The sequence below is a fragment of the Enhydra lutris genome, unplaced genomic scaffold, assembly GCF_002288905.1.
Source record: "Enhydra lutris kenyoni isolate GAN:26980312 unplaced genomic scaffold, ASM228890v2 scaffoldscaffold2, whole genome shotgun sequence".
NCBI lineage: Eukaryota > Metazoa > Chordata > Mammalia > Carnivora > Mustelidae > Enhydra > Enhydra lutris.
In genome coordinates this window covers 52,279,094-52,300,048 of record NW_019154086.1, presented here as the reverse complement: position 1 = coordinate 52,300,048, position 20,955 = coordinate 52,279,094, and the positions used below count along the sequence as shown (strand labels likewise).

The following is a 20,955-nucleotide window of genomic DNA, read 5'->3' as shown; positions in this document are numbered from 1 at the left end:
TATCTGGAAACAAAGGATGTCTCCAGTCCCAGTGGTAAATTCTATGGTAACTAACCCCTGCCTCCTCTCGTAAATGGCTATCAAAGCTTAAGGGTGAGCCTTAGAAATGCCAGCATCCATGCCCCACCCCCAACTGTGTTGAGTTCATTAGTTCTGGACATCAGTGTGGAGGCAGAGCTGAGTTCACATGGAGACAAGTAGAGGCGGAAAGAAGTTACAGCTTGGTAGTGTGAACCTAGTTGGAGACATCATTGTGGGAAGGTGGAAAGCAGGAATCTTCGCTGGTTAATGGGATGGAGGGAAGCCTTGAGAATTGGGGGCAGCTTTGGAGAAGTATTTCTGCAGAAATAGGAAAAGAGTTCAGTGTAAGGAGAATCCAAATAAACTTAACAGTCTGCATTTATTGAATGTTGACTATGCACTAGATAGGATCCTCAGGATACTGGGCACTAGGACGAGGTAAACCCATAAGCAGCTACTTTTAATCCACTGTGAGAACTGAAATTGAGGCAATCTGTCAGGAAAGGACAGTTGTCTCTAGGGATGGTACCTGGAAGAAATAAGCAGCTGTGTTGTAAGTTAGACACAAGAAACCAGAAGTCCTGTCTATTGTGCTAAGAATAAGCTTATTTAGTTGAAGAGATTTCAAGTCAATAATTTAGCTTCTGTAAACTCCAGGACCTCTCACAACTTAGAAAATAGATGTTGCATGTCAAATGGCTATATGCAATGCTATAAACCAACTGTGGGGAAGGATTATCCAAGAGAAGTAAAAAGGAGAGACCGTAGAATCCAGCTTGTGAGGTAAACAGGGGAAACTTTTATGTCTACATCTTTTAATTACTGCTCTAACTTCTCAGTGTCCAGCAACAAATATCTGTTGGCAACTGAGTAAATGAATCAATGAAATGGTCGTAGGAGAAAATTACCAGCATTGGAACTTTTTTTTTCCAGTGGTACTCAGGGTCTGTTTCATTACAATAAGCGATTTAGTCATTATTTATCTTAGCCATCCTGATCCCTGAACTAATTCCAGACCCTGAGTTTTGAAAAGGAAGAGGAATCACTTTCAATAATGTGACACTTTCACAGTACATAGGCTTAGATGAAGTGATGCAGGTAATACTGGGTATTTCTTGGTAGGAACAAGTTTTGCTAGCCAGACCTGGTTCTATAATTCAATCCTGGAGACTTTATCTACCTAATACAACTACATTTAAATAGGACAAATTGCACAAACAGTACAACAGGTACATGGCTAGTTCTAATGTGATACAAACCCAGCTGATGAAGTGCTGGTTAAAAAAAGGTGTCCTGAGTTTGGAGAAATGTGAAGAGGGCAGATCTTACCTGTGAGTTTTTTACCTGCTCACTCAGTCAACATTCACTGAGCAATTTTTATAAGGTCAGGTATGTGCTAGGTGCTGCTGGTTAGGGCATCCATTCTGTATGTTTAACTAAACTCATAAAACTCCGTGTAATTTGTTGTTAGACATCTTCTCAGAATCTTGAGGTTCTGTCTATATTTTTCCATGGTTCACTCATCACTAGGAAAAGCTCACGTCTTCATAAAAGCTTTTTCTTAAAAATTATCAGTATTTTCTTCTGCTCTAAGTTACACTGTGGGGACAGTCAAGAAGGAGCAATGTCAGACTAATTGCGCTAATAATAATAGGGCCCGGGCGGCTGGCTTTGATCTTGGGAACCATCTGCAATGCAGACCACTTTGATGTTTCACACAATGGAAGCATAAATATTTTCTATGTGCTCCATGATTGGACTTTCAGAAATCTAATTAAGATGAAGGTCAATTAAGAGAAAATGAAATCTTAACTCTAAAAGTCAGAGAAGAGGTGGAAGAGGATGGCATGGCTGTGTGTACATAAAAGAACCTAACTAACCTAATTATAAACTTATATAAACACCCACAGAAATTGCCTTTCATGTGAAAAAAAATCCTAAAGCATTTTATAACACTGAGATCATTAATGTGTCTTTGAAACACACCCAGCACTGAAAAAGAATAGTAATACTGGCATTTCAAAACTCTATTCCTAAAAAAAAAAATCACAGGCAGCTACAGGATAAAAGCACTTCAGAGCTCATCAGATGAACCCCTTGCTTCTTGGAAATGATTGCCATAAGTGTCTATGGCAGAGTCCTATGTACTGGATTCTTCTAGGTGTGGGGTGAAGAAGATTTCACTGTCTCAGAAGGCTGCAAGGTTAAAGCAGGGCAATGAGAATGGAGCAGCCTGGCATAGACCAGGTCACTTTAGGCAAGTTTCCTCAGCTCTCTATGCCTCATTTTCCAAATTCATAAAGTCGAACTGATGATGTTTATCTCATGAGTTTACTGTGAGAATTAAATGCAATTCCATTAGTCCAGTGTTGCACATCGTAGGTGCTAAGAATTGAAAATGCCTTCTCTTCTTCTTCCTTCTGAGAATATGGGCTTTAGAATCAAATGGGCCAGAATCTGAATCCACTTTCTTACACTTGCTTCCACATTGGAAAGGCAATTTTACTTCCTTGGGCTTCAGAGTCTTAAACCCTAAAATGGAGTCAATTCTATCTACCATGACAGTGAATTTATATAGAATCGCTGGTATAGAGGTGACTTCACGGAGGGCTTAAGAGAATGTAAAGTAACTCATCATGGTCTAAACTATATTTTCAAATATGGGTTAATGTGCTTGTGCATGTGTCTTTGTGTTCCTATATATATGCATGTACATGTGTTATATGTGCAGATGTATGTATGGGTGTGTAGGGTATGTGTTTGTATGCCTGTGTGTGTGCACCAAATGCATAGGAACTATAAGGATGTTCCTTTGTCCCTGTCACTAACCAGGATTGTGTGATGAGGGAACTTGAATTTGAATGATGTGAAAAGTCACTCCTAACTGAACAGGGTAAACAAATTCTCTTTATTCCTTTGCTGGGTGACACACATCATATGGATCCACCCCCGCCCCCTGTCTTTTTGAACTACATCTAAAGATCCTTTCATCTGTGAAGTTCAAAGTATGCCCATTACCTATGCATCTTAGTGAAATCTTCGTTTCTAATGCCCATACTTTGGGACAAATAGATAACCAAACTAATTTATCAGATATCCCTTGTAGCCGTCAGGGACATCGGATACCTGACCACAGTGACTTAAATTTGTTCTCAAGGCCAATTAGTTAAATAGCAGAGGAAGGGTTATTGCATTCTGATAAACAATGCAATAAGAGAAATTCCAGTTGAAGCAGAATTGAATTGTTTCTTTTTCCAAAGTAGTGTGACCTTGTTCTCCACAAAGACCAAAATAGTGATTGCCAGAAATGCTGGGGCTGTCTGATCATGTTTTCTTAATTCTGTCATTCCAGTAAAAGACAGACTGTATTGTTAAATGCATTATGGGTTATATTTAGAGTTGGTAGAGTTGATTTCTCTCATTCAAGGGCCAAGTCCTGTCCTTGGATGCGTCCAATGTATAAATGTACATCCCTGACCCGAGAAGCATCTGCTTTGAAATGCAATGTTCCTTTGCTAATGGGATCTTTAGAGCTTGCCTGTGGTGGAGGTGGGCCCTGGGCACACAGCACCTGCTGGCTTTTGCCATACTCACAGTTCACGGTGACCTTCACTTGTCTGACGTCCGCCGAGGAGACTTCATTGGCAGCTTTGCACTCATATTTGCCTGACTGCTCCCTGGTGATGCCAAGAATCTCCAGATATTCTTCTTCTCCTTCAAACTCTCTCCCTGAAAAACAGAGATTTGCTTGGTTGTTTTTTAGGTTTCAAATATGCAGTAGGACACCTATGTTTTCTTTATAGAAGCAGTAAATGCCCACGACTTTTTAATAATTTGACAATGCGCTTGTCTGAGGTCAGGTCCCACAGAAGCAGACACCAAGATAAAAAGTCACGTGAATGTGATTACAGAAGGAACATTCTCGGGAAAACCCACGAGGGGAGTGGGAAAATGGGACCTGGAAGAGGAAGAAGCCAAGAGAGGGTGCAGGTCACATCCCACAGAGGGTAACTTGGTTTAATCCATCAGGGAGCTCTGGGGAGTGCACACGTCCCACTCAAACTTGTCCTGACTGAGCATCAAGAAGCTGAAGTGTTTATGCATCTACACCCATTAGTCACTGGCTAAGGGCTCAGAACATGTGGGAATTGGGCACAGAGTTGTAAGGGTTCAGAGGGGCTACTGTCAAAGCTCTGTTGCTATTAATTACACCAGGTGGCAAAGCACGCTTCTGACCAAAGTTGTTGTTAGGAAAAGTGGTTTCCTTTTGAGAAAGGAAACAGGCTTGGCTCAGTCTTCTCCCTCAGATTATGTGGAATTCTGTTTACAAAGGTCGTGTTCAAGACCCCCTCTTTCAGCTATGGTTTCCGTGCTCGGTGTCAAACTACTTCATCACTGAGACTTTCATTCAGGCCAGGATCCAGATGCACGAGGAGGTGCTGCTGATGCTGTGCTTTGTGCTTTGTGACGGGAGCTCAGTATCCCTGGCTTCATCAGTTGGTATTAGGGCTCTGGAGGTCCTTTTTGGAAATTTCCATGAAGTTGGATGTGACCATTTAGTAATGAATTTAGTCATGGAATTTCAAGACAGGGAGCTTTGTTTAATTCCCCTCCTGTGGAGTATAATTGACTAAATAACTTTCTTCTTGGAGAGGGGTGGGGGTAGGAAGAGAAGGAATAGGAAGTGGGAAGAGAGGAAAAGGAACCAAGGGAAAAGAAGGTGAAGGGGAAGGGGGACTGAGCAGGGGAAGAGCTTGGCCAGAAAGGCCTCCTGACTTTAACTCCAGCTAAATTGAACCCTCTTTACACCACATTACAAAACCCCATTGTTGTTGGGTTAGGATAAAGCAGCTGGGAAGGGTGCAAATGGACACAGTCTTGTCCCATGAAGAAATCTTGCTCTTTGTCATGTCACACTAAAAGGTACCAATTCATAGCTTGGCTCAAATGCCACAAGCTGTTTTCCTTTTCTGGAAATTCCCCAATGGCCAAATCAACATAGCAGACAGCTAGCACAGAGACATATTCACTGTCTAAATATGTCAGCCAAGCCTGTTAACTAGGATCCCAATAGAACACAGGGCCTCTTTGATAACATCCTATAACACAACTGTCAGGACTGTTCCAAGCTTCAAGTATCCTGTCAATTGTCATTATCGCTAGTGTTGAGGAAACTGTACGATCCCAACAATAAAAGGCAGTAGTTATATAGAATTATCTGGTACTCTAGTCTGCACATTATCTAGCCCACGTTTCTACTGAAAGTGTTTAAGAATAAGTCTATTAAGGAAATAGCTGCCTATTATCTATAAAAGATTAATTTTTTCTCTCTGTGTTTTCACCTGTTTTCTTCTCCACATTCAGGGAAGCGGCCAGACCTGACTTCACATATCACAGAAGTAGAATGTAGTAGGAAAGAAAACAGAAATCTTAGGAAGTGTACTAGTCCACTGTATTGGATGAGCTGGGAAGAATTTGGGCTTAAAGGAAAAATAAATTCTTTCCTGCATACTTGCAGCTGTGGACTGAGAACTGTGTCAACTAATTAATGCTAGAATCTTATAGCTAAATGCAAATACCTTGAAGACAAATGGCAATGTTGACAACTCCAGGCCAAAATAGGTGTAAACTCATTAAAAAATCTGGAGTGCATGGGCACCTGGGTGATTCACTGGGTTAAGTGTCTGCTTTTGGCTCAGGTCATGATCCATGGGTCCTGGGATCGAGTCCTGAATCATATCAGGTTCCCTGTTCAGTGGGGAACCTGCTTCTCCCTCTTGCCTCCGCCCATCGTGTGCCCTCTCTCTCTTGCAAAAATAAATAAAATCTTTAAAAAAATACCTGGAGAGCAGAGGAGGAATTGATAGTAAGACAACATTACTGATTTTGAGAATAATGGTGGGTTGTAATAAAATAAGAGTTTGGTTTAGTTAGTAAAGTGTCTATTAGTTGGTTAGTTCGCTTCTGTTAGTTAGCTAGTTAGTTAGTTCAGTTCAGTTAGTTAAGTGGCTCAGTGAGTTAAGTGCCTGACTCTTGGTTTCTGCACAGGTCTTGATCTCAGGGTCGTGAGATGGAGCCCACAACAGGTTCCATGCTGACCACCCCTCTGCCCCTCCATCACCCCTTCCCCTGTTTGTGTACTTTCTCTCTCAATAAAAAAATTAAATCTTTAAAAAAAAAAAAAAAAGAAGAAGGGTTCAGAATGATTTCTGAATGGTGTAGGATTTCTGCCTTGCTGGGGCCCCACACCCATCAACCTCATTCCTGGGTAGGTCCTGAGATGTCAGTGAAAGAGAGAACCAATGTAGTCTTCTTAGAGATGGTCAACAATGCTGAATTCTTTTTGATTCACATAACATACCTAGAAATGGTGGGTAGTGAATCCCAACCTTGCATTTAGAATTTCTAAAGAATATGAACCTGTTCCAGGAGAGGGAAGATGACTGTTAGCAGTACCAATTAAGGCCCGATCAGTTTGGGAAGATGGCAAACCTATGAGGGTAGACACTCAGATGAACTAGAGAAAATAAAGTGGCATTTATTGGGTTTTTGGACCTGGGATTCTTACATGCTAATAGAGGTATTAATAATCCCGCTTTTTCTGGTAAGCTGATAATAAAACAGAGCATCATGGGACGAATTTTCAATTCCACATGTCCAGGAAAAATCTCCCCCAATACCACTGAAGACAAAGGGGAGTTTCTCTTACGTGCCCCATCCATAAGGCGGGAAGATCATTTTGCTTCTCCCTTGACAGCTCTCCTTCTCTCGGACAGCTGCCTTGTTCCCCAGCACACATGTTCAGAGCTGTTTCAGTAGACTGGGGAGTCTCAGTGTACAAACAAAATGCAGGTAAGAGAAGATAGATGGTCTTCTTCCATCCAACAACTTGATAAGAATTTAAAGTATTAAACAACACCTTTGGGCCTTTCTTGTTATTCTTCCTTTGTCTCTTGGATCCTTCAGTTGAAACTCTTATACTTCCTGGCACTTTTTTTTTAATGTTGTTTTGTTATTATTATTCTTATTCTTGAGAGAGAGCAGGAGCATGGGGAGGGGCAGAGGGAAAGGGAGAGAGAGACTGTTAAGCAGGCTCTACACCCAGCACAGATCCTGACTTGGGGCTCCATCCCAGGACCTAAGTTGAAATCAAGAGTTCCACGCTTAACCGACTGAGCCATCCAGAGTCCCATGGCACTTCTTGATGGTCTGTTTTTCTTACACCCACAGGGACTCTGCCCACAACACATTATCTATCCTACTTCCCTTGAGCATTTCTTATTAAGCCACAGTGATCTGAGAGGAAATGGGAACTTTTCTGTTGCACAGGATTTGGCACAGATTAGTTTGTTGAGTTAGCTGAACTAAATTAAGAGACACAAATAGAAACTAGAGTCAGATTCAAGACATCATATAACTCAAGAGAATGAAGTATTGAAAGGTGGCTCGGTAATTCTCTAAGAGAAGCTGGTGTATCAATCCACTCCTTCCAATCCTCACAGAGTATGTTTTCACTGGGGGAGAAAGAGTGTGCCGAGTCCTCTGCTGTTGAAAAGCTGGACAGGGCATCTCTGGCTGTGCCCTGAGGATGTATTTGGTGCGTGTAGTTATTTCACAAAAGGGTGTGGCGAGGGAACCTGGGTGTCTCAGTAGCTTATGCATCTGCCTTCAGCTCAGGTCATGATCCCGGGGTCCTGGGATTGAGTCCGGCATTGGGCTCCCTGCTCAGTGAAGCCTGCTTCTCCCTTTACCCCTCCTCCCTGCTTGTGCTCTCTCTCAAATAAATAAATAAAATCTTAAAAAAAAAAAAAAGTGTGGCAATACCAACAGAGCTTCTGAGTGGAAATAGTCACCATGACACACCTTTTATCTGATCAAGTGCAATTTTTTGTTTAAAGGACGGAGTACATGTTGTTCACCTTGAGTCAGAACTCTTTTTTTTGTTTTGTTTTATTTTAAAGATTTTATTTATTTATTTGACAGAAAGAGAGATCACAAGTAGGCAGAGAGGCAGGCAGAGAGAGAGGGGGAAGCAGGCTCCCTGCTGAGCAGAGAGCCACATGCGGGGCTCAATCCCAGGACCCTGAGACCATGACCTCCCAGGACGCTAAGATCATGACCAGAGCCGAAGGCAGAGGCTTAACCCACTGAGCCATCCAGGTGCCCCTTGAGTTAGAATTCTAAAATGGGCTCAGATCCTCTTGTTCCTCTCCCTTTACGCGCCCCCCCCCCATATCTGTCCCTCTCAGGGCACTTTCCCCCTCCTTTCTTTCAGTTCGCTCTGACTAGCTGCTCTCAACCCAAGGGTCCTGCCGCCATTTCCCTCTACTCTCAACCTCAAGAAGGCTTTCGGGCCAGAGCGTGACACTTGACCTCTTGTGAAGTTCTCCGGCTGAACACAGCCCTCTGGCTACAACGTGGGCTCTTCTCTTGTTCCTGTTATTTTCTGCCCTGGCATAAATGTTTACTTGAAATGCAAATTTCAATATTTTGGTATTTTAAACATCTCAAACTATTTCCACAAGCCTGCTCACGTCGCCGAGTGTTGTATTTATTCTGGGATCTGGCGTTTAGTTTAAATCTCCCTCTGCTTAATGTGCATTTGTGTCTCCTGGCAATTTTCAGCTACCGGGCTGAATAACTTCTCGTCCTCCTCAGTGGGGGCGCCTTTCCAACTCTTGCACATAATTAGCATATCCCCTCGTAGTCACTGTTTACTCAAATTGTACATATTAGTTCTTTTAATATTTCTTCCTAAGTCAGAAAGAAGGGCCTAGAGCTAACGGCGAGAGGAAAGTGTTCTCTTCTGTGTTCCCTAATGCAGAAACAAATCAGCCAGGAATCACGCCAACTAAAGTATGCCAGGTGCCACCGTCTTAGCAGCCTCAGAATATTGTGCTTTGGTGAAACTTGGGGAGTTCACATCCAAAACGTTGATTGATGCAGATTTCCAAGGTCAACCAGGCATTTGGAAGCAAGCGGCCACTTGAAATTAAATACATTTCCCTGGCACCGCTCTCTCTCCTTCTCCCTTTCTCTCCTTCCTCTCTCTCTCCCGACCCCACCTTCCCCTTCCCACATACACATGTGCATACGGACAAATAACAATTTATTCACATTTAACCATTCACTTGAACTTTTAGGAAAAAGCATGCAAATTCACTAACACCCAAATATTTGCTTACTAAACAGAACAGGCCTATTCTTGAAAATTCCCCAGAGAGGATAACAAGTGCCCTATTTGAGATTAAAAAAAAAAAAAAAAAAGACTACTATCCTAATAGTCATCATGATATCTTTCTTTATCTTTATTTGAGGTACAGGAAATGGCATTTAGAAAAACTGTTAAAATTTGAGCATTTTATGACTTTCAAAAAATCATAAATGAATCTTTGAATTTCAAAGATTCAAACACGCTAGGAAAGGGAGAAATCATTTTTCCTCCCTCTTCTGAGAAGAGTCTTAGTACAACATCTCTGCAGATCATTCTTTCACAGAAAGAAATGGGATTGACATTCTCTTTACTCTCCTAAATTTGAGTATTTACAAGTGGATGTGAACAGATTAGCTTTAACACAAACACACATACAGATTAATGAAAAGCAAAGGAATGGAGCTTGTATTGTAAGGTACATGAGTGCTCGAATGTGTGTGTTTGTGTGGCCCTGTGATTGGAAAGAAGAGTGAACAGGGTGAGCAAAAGCAAGCTATGAACTTCTACCTCTAAAAATAAAAGAAAAAAGGATTGCAAATCAGTGATGCCATTTGAAGTTTTCTGTGCTAACTTCAAATGCTGTAACAAGTTTCTGTTCTTACAATACGTTTCATGTCTTCTTTTTTTTTTTCCTAAGGACATACTCACATGTTCCTGTCTTTGCTTCCTTCCCTATTTTTTTTTTTTTTGCACATCACGTTCTATACAAACAAGCTAAAAAAATGGAAGAGAGGGAAAAAAAACCCACAAGAAATCTAAAAAGAAATATGCCTGCGATGGGGTTCTGTTTGTATTTCCAGCCATGTCTCTCTCTAGACCCTTTGAAGTTTTGTTTCTCAGCTTCACATCCCAGCTGAGAGATCCTTTAGCATTTGACAGTGTTTCTGACCAAAGGTTGAAACAGCTTCTCATCCCCACCTCTCACCACCCATCATGGGAGGATTGAGGGGGCTGGTAAATGATCCATGACTGAAAGAAGACAGGGGTGGGGGCAGACATACTTGTCAGAAGCAGCAATCATAAGAGAATAAGGGGACACCGGGAGGAACACTGCATTGAAGACATTCAATGATGATACAATAGAGATGATTTTTTAAAAAATATTTTATTTATTTCACCGACAGAGATCACATGTCAAACAGAGATCACAAGTAGGCAGAGAGGCAGGCAGAGAGAGAGGGGGAAGCAGGCTCCCTGCTGAGCAGATCCCAGGACCGTGGGATCATGACCTGAGCCAAGGCAGAGGCTTTAACACACTGAGCCACCCAGGCAGGGATGATTTTAAGGAAGAGTTCGAGGATCGCAATGAAAGAGAGAGCTCTCTAGAGAACGAGGCATTTGACTATTGAGATATTTGAGCTACATGGAAGGGAAGGGGTTGGTTACCCTGCTGTAGAAATGTTCCCCATTTGAATAGGAAGACACAACAGGGTGTGGATTATGCAGATTGGCCCCATGCCTTCGGCAGCCCCAAAGGGTGTAGTTAGTACCCAGAAACCAGAGGCAAGCACAATGCCAGGAAAGATTCACAACTGGCTTTGGCTCTATGAATGAGCATGAGCCAAATGAAGAAGAACGCCCTGGCATTATTTTTTCTTGGCATCCAGAGAGACCCAACTCATTATGGATTGCATTTTTTGCTTTCACATACAAAAAATCAGCTAGTTGACAGTTTGAGCTCAGCATCCAACCGGAAGCCACCATCTACACATCCTTTTTATTCCTGGGGCATGACATTCTGTAATTGTACTCCTACTTAACCATTACCTCCTATTTGGTGTCAGTTTTTAGAAACTGTTCTGCCCTTCTAAATGCTAGGCTTGAAATCAGGATTCCCTATGTTCCATTTTTTTTGATGAGGGGAATTGTATTGATAATAGCAAATCTTCCATTGTAGGGTCCACATCTGGTTTTGCTCATCATTGTACCCCTCCCCAGCAGGGTATGCAGCACAACGTTGGATGCTGGGGTGCTCCAGAAATATTGCAGAGTGACTATCGATAGAGCTAGCACTTAATAAACATGTAAGAGGCACAGGGCTAGGTGGCTCAGATATTATCTCATTTAATTCACAATACTATGTTCCAGTGCTTACTGATGAGGAAACAAGGGAATCCAGGTTTAGAGAAGGCTCTAAAGAACTTGCCCCGGTATACAATGTTATTAAAGAGAGCTGAGGTTTGAACCAGTCTGTGGGCTTCTGGAGCTCAGGTTCCCAATGAGTCATGTCTGCTTTTATCAATACAGAGCCGTGAGATGCTGTCGTTAGCTGGTCTTTCAGCTCTCAGAATCTGCTCTGTTTCTGTCTACTGAGTATAAAATGGGAGTTTGAGAATGGATAACAGGGAATTTCCAAAGCCATACAGCTCAGTTCTAGATGAAGAAAGTAAAAGACAGTCTTCAGGGGTGCCTGGGTGGCTCAGTGGGTTAAGCGTCTGCCTTCGGCTCAGGTCATGATCTCAGGGTCCTGGGATCAAGCCCCATATTGGGCTCTCTGCTCAGAGGGGAGCCTGCTTCCTCCTCTCTCTCTGCCTGCCTCTCTGCCTACTTGTGATTTCTGTCTGTCAAATAAATAAATAAAATCTTAAAAAAAAAAAAAAGACAGCCTTCAGTTTTCATAAGGTTTGTCCACTTAACTCCCTTATTGAAAGAATCTAATGAAGCAATATATGAGAAAAAAAACCCTAATAATTTAGAAGTTTAGCACCACCTGCTTACATACAGGGGCCCCACCGAAGCCATGGGCGCACACACATGCCAACAGGCCGCAAAGGAGCTACAGGAACAGTACGGAAGGGACTTCCATATTAGGAAAGACTTACTGGGAGGAGTGAGTGTTCAGGAAGTTGAAAAACACAAGTGCAGAAAATCAGAGCTGGCAAATTGTGAAAGGGTGTGGCAATCTGGTGAGCCTGCTTGAAACAGAATTTTCCATGTAGGAGAAATGAGCAGCATGATGTGCAAGGTGGTGTGAAGACTCTGAATTTACGGTGTTTGGTATCTCCGCATCTCAAGGTACAATGGAGCCTTCCAGAATCCACAAGATACTGAGTAAAATGGCATTTTTTAGAATTCTTTTTTTCCTTCCTTCCTCCTTCCTTTTCTCCTCCTTCCCTCCCTGCCTTTTTTCCTTCCTTCCTTCCCTTTTCTCTCTCTCCTTCCCTCTTTCTTCCTTCCTCCCTCTTTCCTTACTTCTCTACCTCTCACTCCTTCTTTCTTTCATTTCTGGAGGAATGATAGATTTCATTTCTTCTTTCTTACATTTCATTTCAGTGTATAAGCATGGAATCCCATGGACATTCTATTTGTCTAAAGTCCTTTGGGGCACCTGGGTGGGTTAAGCATCTGACTTTTGATTTGGCTCAGGTCACTATCTCAGGGTAATGACATCGAGTTCCACACCGGTTTCTTTTTCTCCTTCTCCCTCTGCCCCTCCCCCTGGGCCAGCTCGCTGAATAAATAAATAAATAAATAAATACTCTTTTTTTAAAAATGAAGTCTTTTTTATATCAATACCACTTACACTCAGTACCAGCTACTTGGTGCTAAATCCTACATTGTATTGTGCTAAGCTGACCTGTGAACTGCTGTTGAAAGTGGGAATGGTTCCCCAAGGATGTCAGATAGTCATCATCAATCCTGAGTAATTGGCAGTGGCTGCTGGGGGGATGATACTGAGAAGCAATCCGAGGCAGAGTCTGGGCTCAGTGGGAAAGAGTGACAATGTCTGTGAGCACAGAGGAAGGGAATGTGTGCCACCCTTGGACTTTCATTTGTCCAGGGCCTCCTGTAGCCCATTTGAATTTTCTTCAGTACGAACTGTATTCTAATGCGGAGTATATGTTGAACGCTAAGGACTTCCTGGGTTTGAATGCAATGGCACCAGTGGGGGAAATTAGGAAGGAGAGCTTAATCTTGAGTGGAGATAATGAGTTCCATTCTTCACATGGTTGGTACCAGCTTTTCTTGGAACATCCTGGAGAATACATTTTTCAGGCACCCAGAAACACAGAGTTCCTAAGAGACTGGGGCTACACGTAGATTAAATGTGTACTCTATACATCAGTGGGAATTCAGACCACTGTAGGAGAGACTGCACATTTGTATGACATAGCATGATGTCATAAAAAACTGGGACTCACTGTCTTCATTTATATTTTCCTAAGGGTCTGGGGAAGGAGAGGCAAGGAGGTAAAACTGGAAAGAAACAAAACAAAACAACATTAGTCCCTTGGAATAAAATAAAAATAGAAATTCCAGCAGGTATCTGTTTTCTGGATGATCTCATCCCAAGGGGCTGACGTAGGGATTAGAACTGGTGGTCAGAGGCAGCAAACAACCAAGATCTCTCACCACTGCCATCAGAACCAGCCGGCTGTCGCGTGACCTGTCATTAGCACGTCTGCCATGGCTGAGGATGAGCTATCCAGAGAGATGAGGAACAGTGGTTGCTGTTTTCAGGAGTCACATAAATAAACTGGCCTTTTGTAAGCGAATGCGTTAAACTCAGCAGGACAATTGCACTGCAGAGAGGTGGCTAGGCGTAGTTTTGGGGGCTGCCACAGAAGCCTTTGAAAGGTAATTAAAACAAGGCAAGCAATAACCCCATCTGGCCCTCTGCCCTTTCCTTCTAGGCCCCCAAGCTGCAGTGACCTCATTTGGGCTCACCCCCAAATCCTCGCCTCACTTCGGCTAGCCTCGCTGCTGAATGAGCTGTTCGATCCAATTTCGAGAATTGTGCTTGCTTAAAGTCAATAAATAAGTAATGAGGAGAAAAGTGGTGTAAGGAGTGGGGGTAGGTCAGAAAAAGAAGTGGTTTAAGCATGAACTGAAGTGCTGTTCTTAGAATGTTCCCATTTAACACAGGGCGGGCAGCTCTGGGCCCCACACAAACAACCCTGAGGAGTCTGGCAATTCGCTTCTTGCTTTCAGCCCAAAGCGTAGGAACTAGGAATTACCCCCGTCAACAGTCGGCTTGGGTGGCAGCCCTGTGCGTACCAGCACCCCTCAATCCTGGCCCCGGGTTTTTTGGCCTTTCTGCGAAGCAGAGGGATTGCAGCGGGAGTGAGGGGCCCAGCGGCGCTGTTGGGAGCCCCGGCGGCGTGGAGGCGGAGCGGGGAGAGCAGGGGCGAGGCGCGCCTGCTCGGGAAAGCAGTGGTGGCTCTGGCAGGCCGGGCCCACGCGCTCCTGGGCGGCTACGAGGCTAGCGGGCCAAAGCTTAATAGGAAAACAGCAGCGATTTGTCTCCACTGCTATTTATGTTTCAAGCGCGTGACAGGCTGTCAGGGCAAGTGAGGGTCGCTGAATTTCCTGCCTTTCAGATTACTGCCACAGTCTCCGACTTGACAAGTCACTTCATTTAAAAAAGCACTGCATGAGGATGTTTCCGCCACTTCTTTTTAAATAAAAACAAAGGCAGAGAGAAAGGCCACCACAGAGGTTTAGACGGATGAAATGCAGAAAACCCAGCACACTGGCCAAGCCGGATGGGAAGGCGCTACTTTCACAAACTCCTCTTAATTAAAGAGGCGGCTGAAGAAAAGGGATGACCCGAAATTTCTTGATTGGACTGATTTGTGGACTGGATGACATTTTAAGTTGGGTGGAAATAGGTAATAAAATTTAGTTTTTATACCTGTTGAGTTTGAATCCCTTCAAAACAACTGGATATAAATGAGAATAAAACCACTTATGTTTTTGCACTTCATTTCTTTATTCATTTGTTTTCTGAGGTCTTTACAAACCGAGGAAGATAACTGTCGACAAAAATAAGGAACTAACCATCTAGGGGGTATAGGGGAGAGATGGGTGCCTCCAAATCTGAATAAGGTTAATAATTCAAAATATAAATTTTTAGTCTAAAAGACCTCAATACTTAAAAACGTATATGCAAGTGTGGTGTGTTCTGAATAGCAGGGCGTGGCTTCTGAAGTACAATTAAAAACAGTAATTACAAAAACTAGTAAATAGAAATTATCACATGATCTTGCTGATATGAGGAATTTGAGAGGCAGGGTGAGGGGGGGTGTTGTGGGGAGTAGGGAGGGAAAAAATGAAACAAGATGAGATTGGGAGGGAGACAACCATAAGAGACTCTTAATCTCACAAAACAGATTGAGGGTTGGGGCGGGGGTTAGTAGGGAGAGTGTGGTTGGGTTATGGACATTGGGGAGGATATGTGCTATGGTGAGTGCTGTGAAATGTGTAAGACCGATGATTCACAGACCTGTACCCCTGGAGCTAATAATACAGTTTATGTTAATAAAAATAATTAAAAAAAATAGGAAGTAGAAGAAAGGTATCATTCTATAACTCATATGGAACTTACATTCTCATCAGGGATAAATACAATGAAATAATTCTGGAAGGCCCTGACTTTATTTCACATGAGTGTGAAATGGATTAAAAGGCTTTGGAAATTATATGTGAACCAGTTTCTGAAAAAAAATTTTCATATAGGGGCTCCTGGGTGGCTCAGTGGGTTAAGCCTCTGCCTTCGGCTCAGGTCATGGTCTCAGGGCCCTGGGATGGAGCGGCCATGGGGCTCTCTGCACAGCGGGGAGGCTGCTTCCTCCTCTCTCTCTGCCTGCCTCTCTGCCTACTTGTGATCTCTGTCTGTTGAATAAAGAAAGAAAAATCTTTAAAAATTTTCATATTTTCATCAACGATTTTAAGTACTACTCCTATATACAATTTGGCTTATTTCTTGATTTTCTTGACTCTTTTTGTCTATTCTTGGGATAGTCGCCCACTATTTTTATTTAAAAAATTTTTAATCTATGTTGGGGGAGAGTGGATAATAAAATGAATTTTTATACTTGTTGGAATATACCTGTTGAATTACCATAGGTTTTCTTTTTTCTTTTCTTTTTTTTTTTTTTTTCCTTTTCTTTAAAGTAAACTCTATGTCCAACCTGGGGCTCAAACTCACAACTCTCAGATCAAGAATTGCACACTCTCCCAACTGAACCCTGGGGACCCCTCTACCATGGCTTTTCATACATTTTAATTAAAGATACAAATAGTCATTTCTCAGAGTTTTCATGATTGGTTCCATATATCTTTTTCAGATGAATTTAGAATTATCTTCTAAATCAAGCTAAAAATAAGTATTCAGCTTTTCAATTTGGTTTGTATCAGATTTATAGGTTTATTTATAGAAATATAGGTTTATAATCATGATTCTGTCTATCCAAGAATAAAATATCACACTTAAGTCTTTTTTATTCATCCATCAATTTTTTTTTCTTCCCAAGTCATGAGAATTTTGCATTATGCTTATTCTATTTTATATTTTCTTATTGCTAGTAAATAGGGTCCTTTTTTACTATTATCTAACCAGTATTAGCCATATTAAAAAATAGTTATATATATCAATACGTTGAAACTACCTACCTAATAAATGATCTTTCTCTTTTATTGTTGCTAAGTGGTGTTGAAACTACAGGCTATCCCTTGTTGAGGAAAAAAAAAAAGTTTCCTCATATTATTCACCAAAACAAACTCAAACATGTCAAATAATTAAAAATTAAAAATTAAACTATATGAATATCAAAAGAATAGACAATAATTTGATAATATTGAAGGGGGGAATACCTTCTAAGTAAGTCATGAAACACGGAGCCCTAAAAACTGGGTTTAGTTTAAACACATAAAAAGTAAACATTTTTCTGTAGTACAAAACCTTCATCAAGAAAATAAATACATAAAGGAAAAGATGAAAAGTGTACTTATAATAAAAAGGAAATAAAAGGGCCACATTTCTTCCAGCATTGAAGGTTTGAAGTCAGGAGGCTGGTCGGACTATTCGGGGAGACAGTGTGGCAATATCTCTCAAAGCTGAGCACACGCACAGCATCTAGTAATTCCACTACCATGTTCAGCGATGTTCCCAGCAGCACTGGAAACACCCATACCAGTAAAAAGTAAATAAATTGTTGCATATTCATAAAATAAAATACCATACAACAAAGACAATGACTAGATGACAGCTGTAAGTGGCAATATGGATAACCTCCCAAACGTAATGTTAGGTGAGATAAATAAAACAGAATAAATACAGCAGAAAGCTCCTTGTATGAAAATGGCAGACAAGCAAAACTAATCCATGTTTTTCTGAAATGCAGTATAGTTGTAAAGTTATAAAACTAAGCGAGGAAAGGATTATTACAAAATATTTGCATTATTATAGCTAGTATTTATTAAATGCTTACCATGGGTCATGCTTTTTGTATACATGTATTCACTTAATTAAGAAAATTCAATTTATGTAATGCTATCTAAGATATATTTATAGGATATTAGTTATAGTTTATCTTGTTTGTGTTAGAAAAGTTGTAGTCACACATAAATATATATATTCGTGTATATGCTTTTAAACACATTGGCTTGTATGCATATACAATGTCTACATAATATTGGTGGCCATCTTCTGGGTTATGGAGTGGGGAGGGTCAGAAATGTATAGTCAGGGAATCTCCCTTCATTTTATGCCCTCCTATATTGCTTGAATTTTTGACATAAATCATATGTTACTTTTATATTAAAAGTTTTTTTAAAAATGGAATTGGATTTAATAATCCCTGTATAGGGGAAAGACATATTCACCCTTTTGGCTGTCTCCTCAGGGTAGGTTTCTCATAATGAAAAAGAAAATCTCTGAGATTTTTCTATTTCTGGCATAAGGACAGAAGAATTAATATGAAAATAAGACGCCAAAACCAAATGACAGAAGGAATACCAGCAAGGAAGTCGATTTGTAGAAAAACAGAACAATTCTCTAATTAGCTGGACAATAAAGAGTTTTAATGACCACACGTGCCCACTATTGGTTCTCCCCTATCCTCTGTACTGTCTGACTGTTGCTAATAAGAAATCGTGACCTGCAGGGCCAGCCTCCTCTGTCCTGAAGTACGGAGATCCAAGCCCGGCTTTCCTTAGAAGCTCTTTCTTCACTATTGAGAGAGGTTTGGACCTCAGCGTTGACACTGAAGGTGGTGGGTACCTATATGCACTCTCAGATACTTTTTCCCTACCTACCATTCTCCACTCTGCACACCAGTTTGTTTGAGTCTTCTGTCCTTGTCACTGGTGCTCAGATCGCACTCCAGACCCAGCTGGGGCTAATGTGGGGTCAAACCATGAACTTGGCTCATCATAATCTAGTTGTTGATGTCTCCTTTCCTCCAAGAGTGGACGCTTCTTACTGTATTTCTGTCACTGACTAATAGCCTGCTAGCCTAGACACAGCACCATTACCCACAAATCTCTGTGCCCTGCTATGGTTCTAGACCTTGGAATTGAACATTCTGAGAATGATCCCAAGCTGGGTTTCCTTAATGATATGAATGTAAGTCTTCCAGGAAAGGAAAAAGAGGTCTGAGATGTGGATGGAAAGAACCCATCCTTTGTCCTAGTTTGTTTCTTCTTTAATACTCCTTCAGCAAGCAAAACTCAGCTATCTCTCCTTCTCATTGGGAACTTTTAGGTTTGCTAGTGGTTTAGGTCCTGCAACAGCTAACAGGCAAAAACTACACAATTATTTCCTTAAAAATATAACATTTATAGAATCCACATGGAGACCTTTCTGGATGTAGAGAGCACGTGATAACAAATACCTGTCATACAAAAATTTCAGGCTCGGTCTTTTTTTCCACATAGCACAGACTTTCTATCTCAACCAAGTGCTGAAGTGTACTCAAGCATCTGCTCATAACTGACAACTTCCCAGCCTTGTGTTGAAGTCATTTTGTCCTTACTCTTTTAAAGGTTTTCCCCCCCTTATTTCTCACATCTACCTTATAAGGATCTCACTGCAACCACACAGAATAACTATTCAGAGATTCAATTGCTTTAAAGGATTCTAACCTAGGATCTGTCAAATGCTTGTTTAGGACCCTCAGTAACCATAAAGTGTATTGAAATCCCACTCCCAAAGTGATAGTATTAAGATGTGTGGCTTTGGGAAGTGACTAAGTCATGAGGCTGGAGTCCTCATGAATTGGAGTCATGCCCTTTGAGAAAGGACTTCAGAAAGCTCTCTTGCCTCTTCTTCTCTGTGAGGACATAATGAACCAAGAAGTGAGCTCTCACCAGATACTGAACCTGCTGTCGCTTTAATCTCAGACTTCTCAGCCTCCAGAGCTGTAAGAAATGCATGTTTGTTGTGTAAGCCACCAGTCTACGGTACTTTGTTTTAACAGCCCGAACTGACTGAGACAGCATACCTACTCAGCACGCTACCATCCATTTATTTAAGAGCCTCTGGAGACTATCTAAGGATCACGTATTTAGAAAGCAAACCAATTGGACCATGATTATTTATGCACTTCCTGGAAATGGCTTCACTGAAGTGAGACCACAGGCTTTCTATAAAGACTATAAAAAATTACCCTTTCGAACACATTTTCTATGTATTTCATAAACTTCAGTCAAATATGTTGTCTAATACATTACTCAATACTCTTTTTAAATGCCCTCCATGCATCAGATATTTGCAGAAAATATTCCCTCAAATGGATTTTTAAACTCTTGCCACAGTTTTTAAAAGAAAAAAGTAGTTACATGAATCAATGTATCTTTTCTTTTGCTTTCACATTAGAAAAATTATGCAAATATCATGTCCAGCCATAGTAATAGCTTATCTCAGGTTCTTGTCAGCATCTATTCCATTGTTTCTCAAAGTGTGACCCATGGACCACCTATATAAGAATCCCACTGGGAGCTTATTATATGTGTGGATCACTGGGTCCTTTCAAAGACTTACTGAATCAGAACCAGCAGAAGAGGCCTGGGAATACATGTGTTTATAAAGCTCCCTAGGTGATCCCTGGACATACCTACATTTGGGAGCCAGCCACCTGATTTTAGTAGTCTGTCATTCAGGCTCACTGTCCTTTTCTTCTCTTAAGAGACTTCAGTTAACTTTAGCTGACAAGTTTAAACTTGGCCCATGATCGGGGATTAATCCAATTCTTGGATTGGGGGAGACTGAAGGAGAGGAGTTAAATACTCATCAGAAGAATCAACATTCTGCATTGAATGTGACACTCGATTCCCTGTCCTGAGCTAACAACTCAAACCTCCACTTGTTGGTGCCGCTTCAGGTCACACAGAGCTGCTTACATATACTAGTTCATTTATCTATATAGGCATATTTTTTTCTCTTTCCTTACAACTAATGTTGTTTAAAGTTAGCAAAGTTGAAGAACTTTCCCAACATCGCATAGATAGTAAAGGGCAAAGCCATGATGTCTGTGTGACTCTAGTGTTTTAACCATTATACCATATTTTAAAAGTTTTAGCTCTCTTCCTGTATTATTCTCCATCTTGCCTACCAGTTCTAGACACTAGCTTCCTGACAAAAGCCAATGCTGACTGCCTGCTGGCCTACCTAGAACTCTAAACAAAGCCTGGGTCCCAATTCCCAATTGTCTGCTGTCCTTTCCTTTCTGTCCTGCAATTCACCATGTTTTGCTGGGCACAACCCCTAGATTTTCAAAGCATTAAAGTAACCAAGAACAGGTCAACTATATGCAAAGTTGGGCAAGAAATTGCAAATTGCCTTTACTGCCACCATTATGCATGAATTTTGTTACAAGATCTTCTTTGATCTGTGGATAAACTAACTGTGAACTTGCAGAATGACCAATGGATGGATACTGACCTTCTCAAGCCCTGGAAGATCCTTGAAGAGTAAATTAACTTATAAACAGAGGAGA

At 41.4% G+C, this 20,955-nt stretch overlaps 1 protein-coding gene across 2 annotated transcripts in view; it reads right to left on the bottom strand.

The window, feature by feature from the left end:
• LOC111147017 (limbic system-associated membrane protein) overlaps positions 1-20,955 on the bottom strand; it is a 651,145-nt gene that overhangs the window by 42,963 nt on the left and 587,227 nt on the right. For both annotated transcript variants that reach the window (XM_022502866.1, XM_022502874.1), the window contains exon 4: positions 3,616-3,750. In XM_022502866.1, coding sequence (XP_022358574.1) covers positions 3,616-3,750 — 135 coding nt within the window. The remainder of the gene's footprint in view (positions 1-3,615; positions 3,751-20,955) is intronic.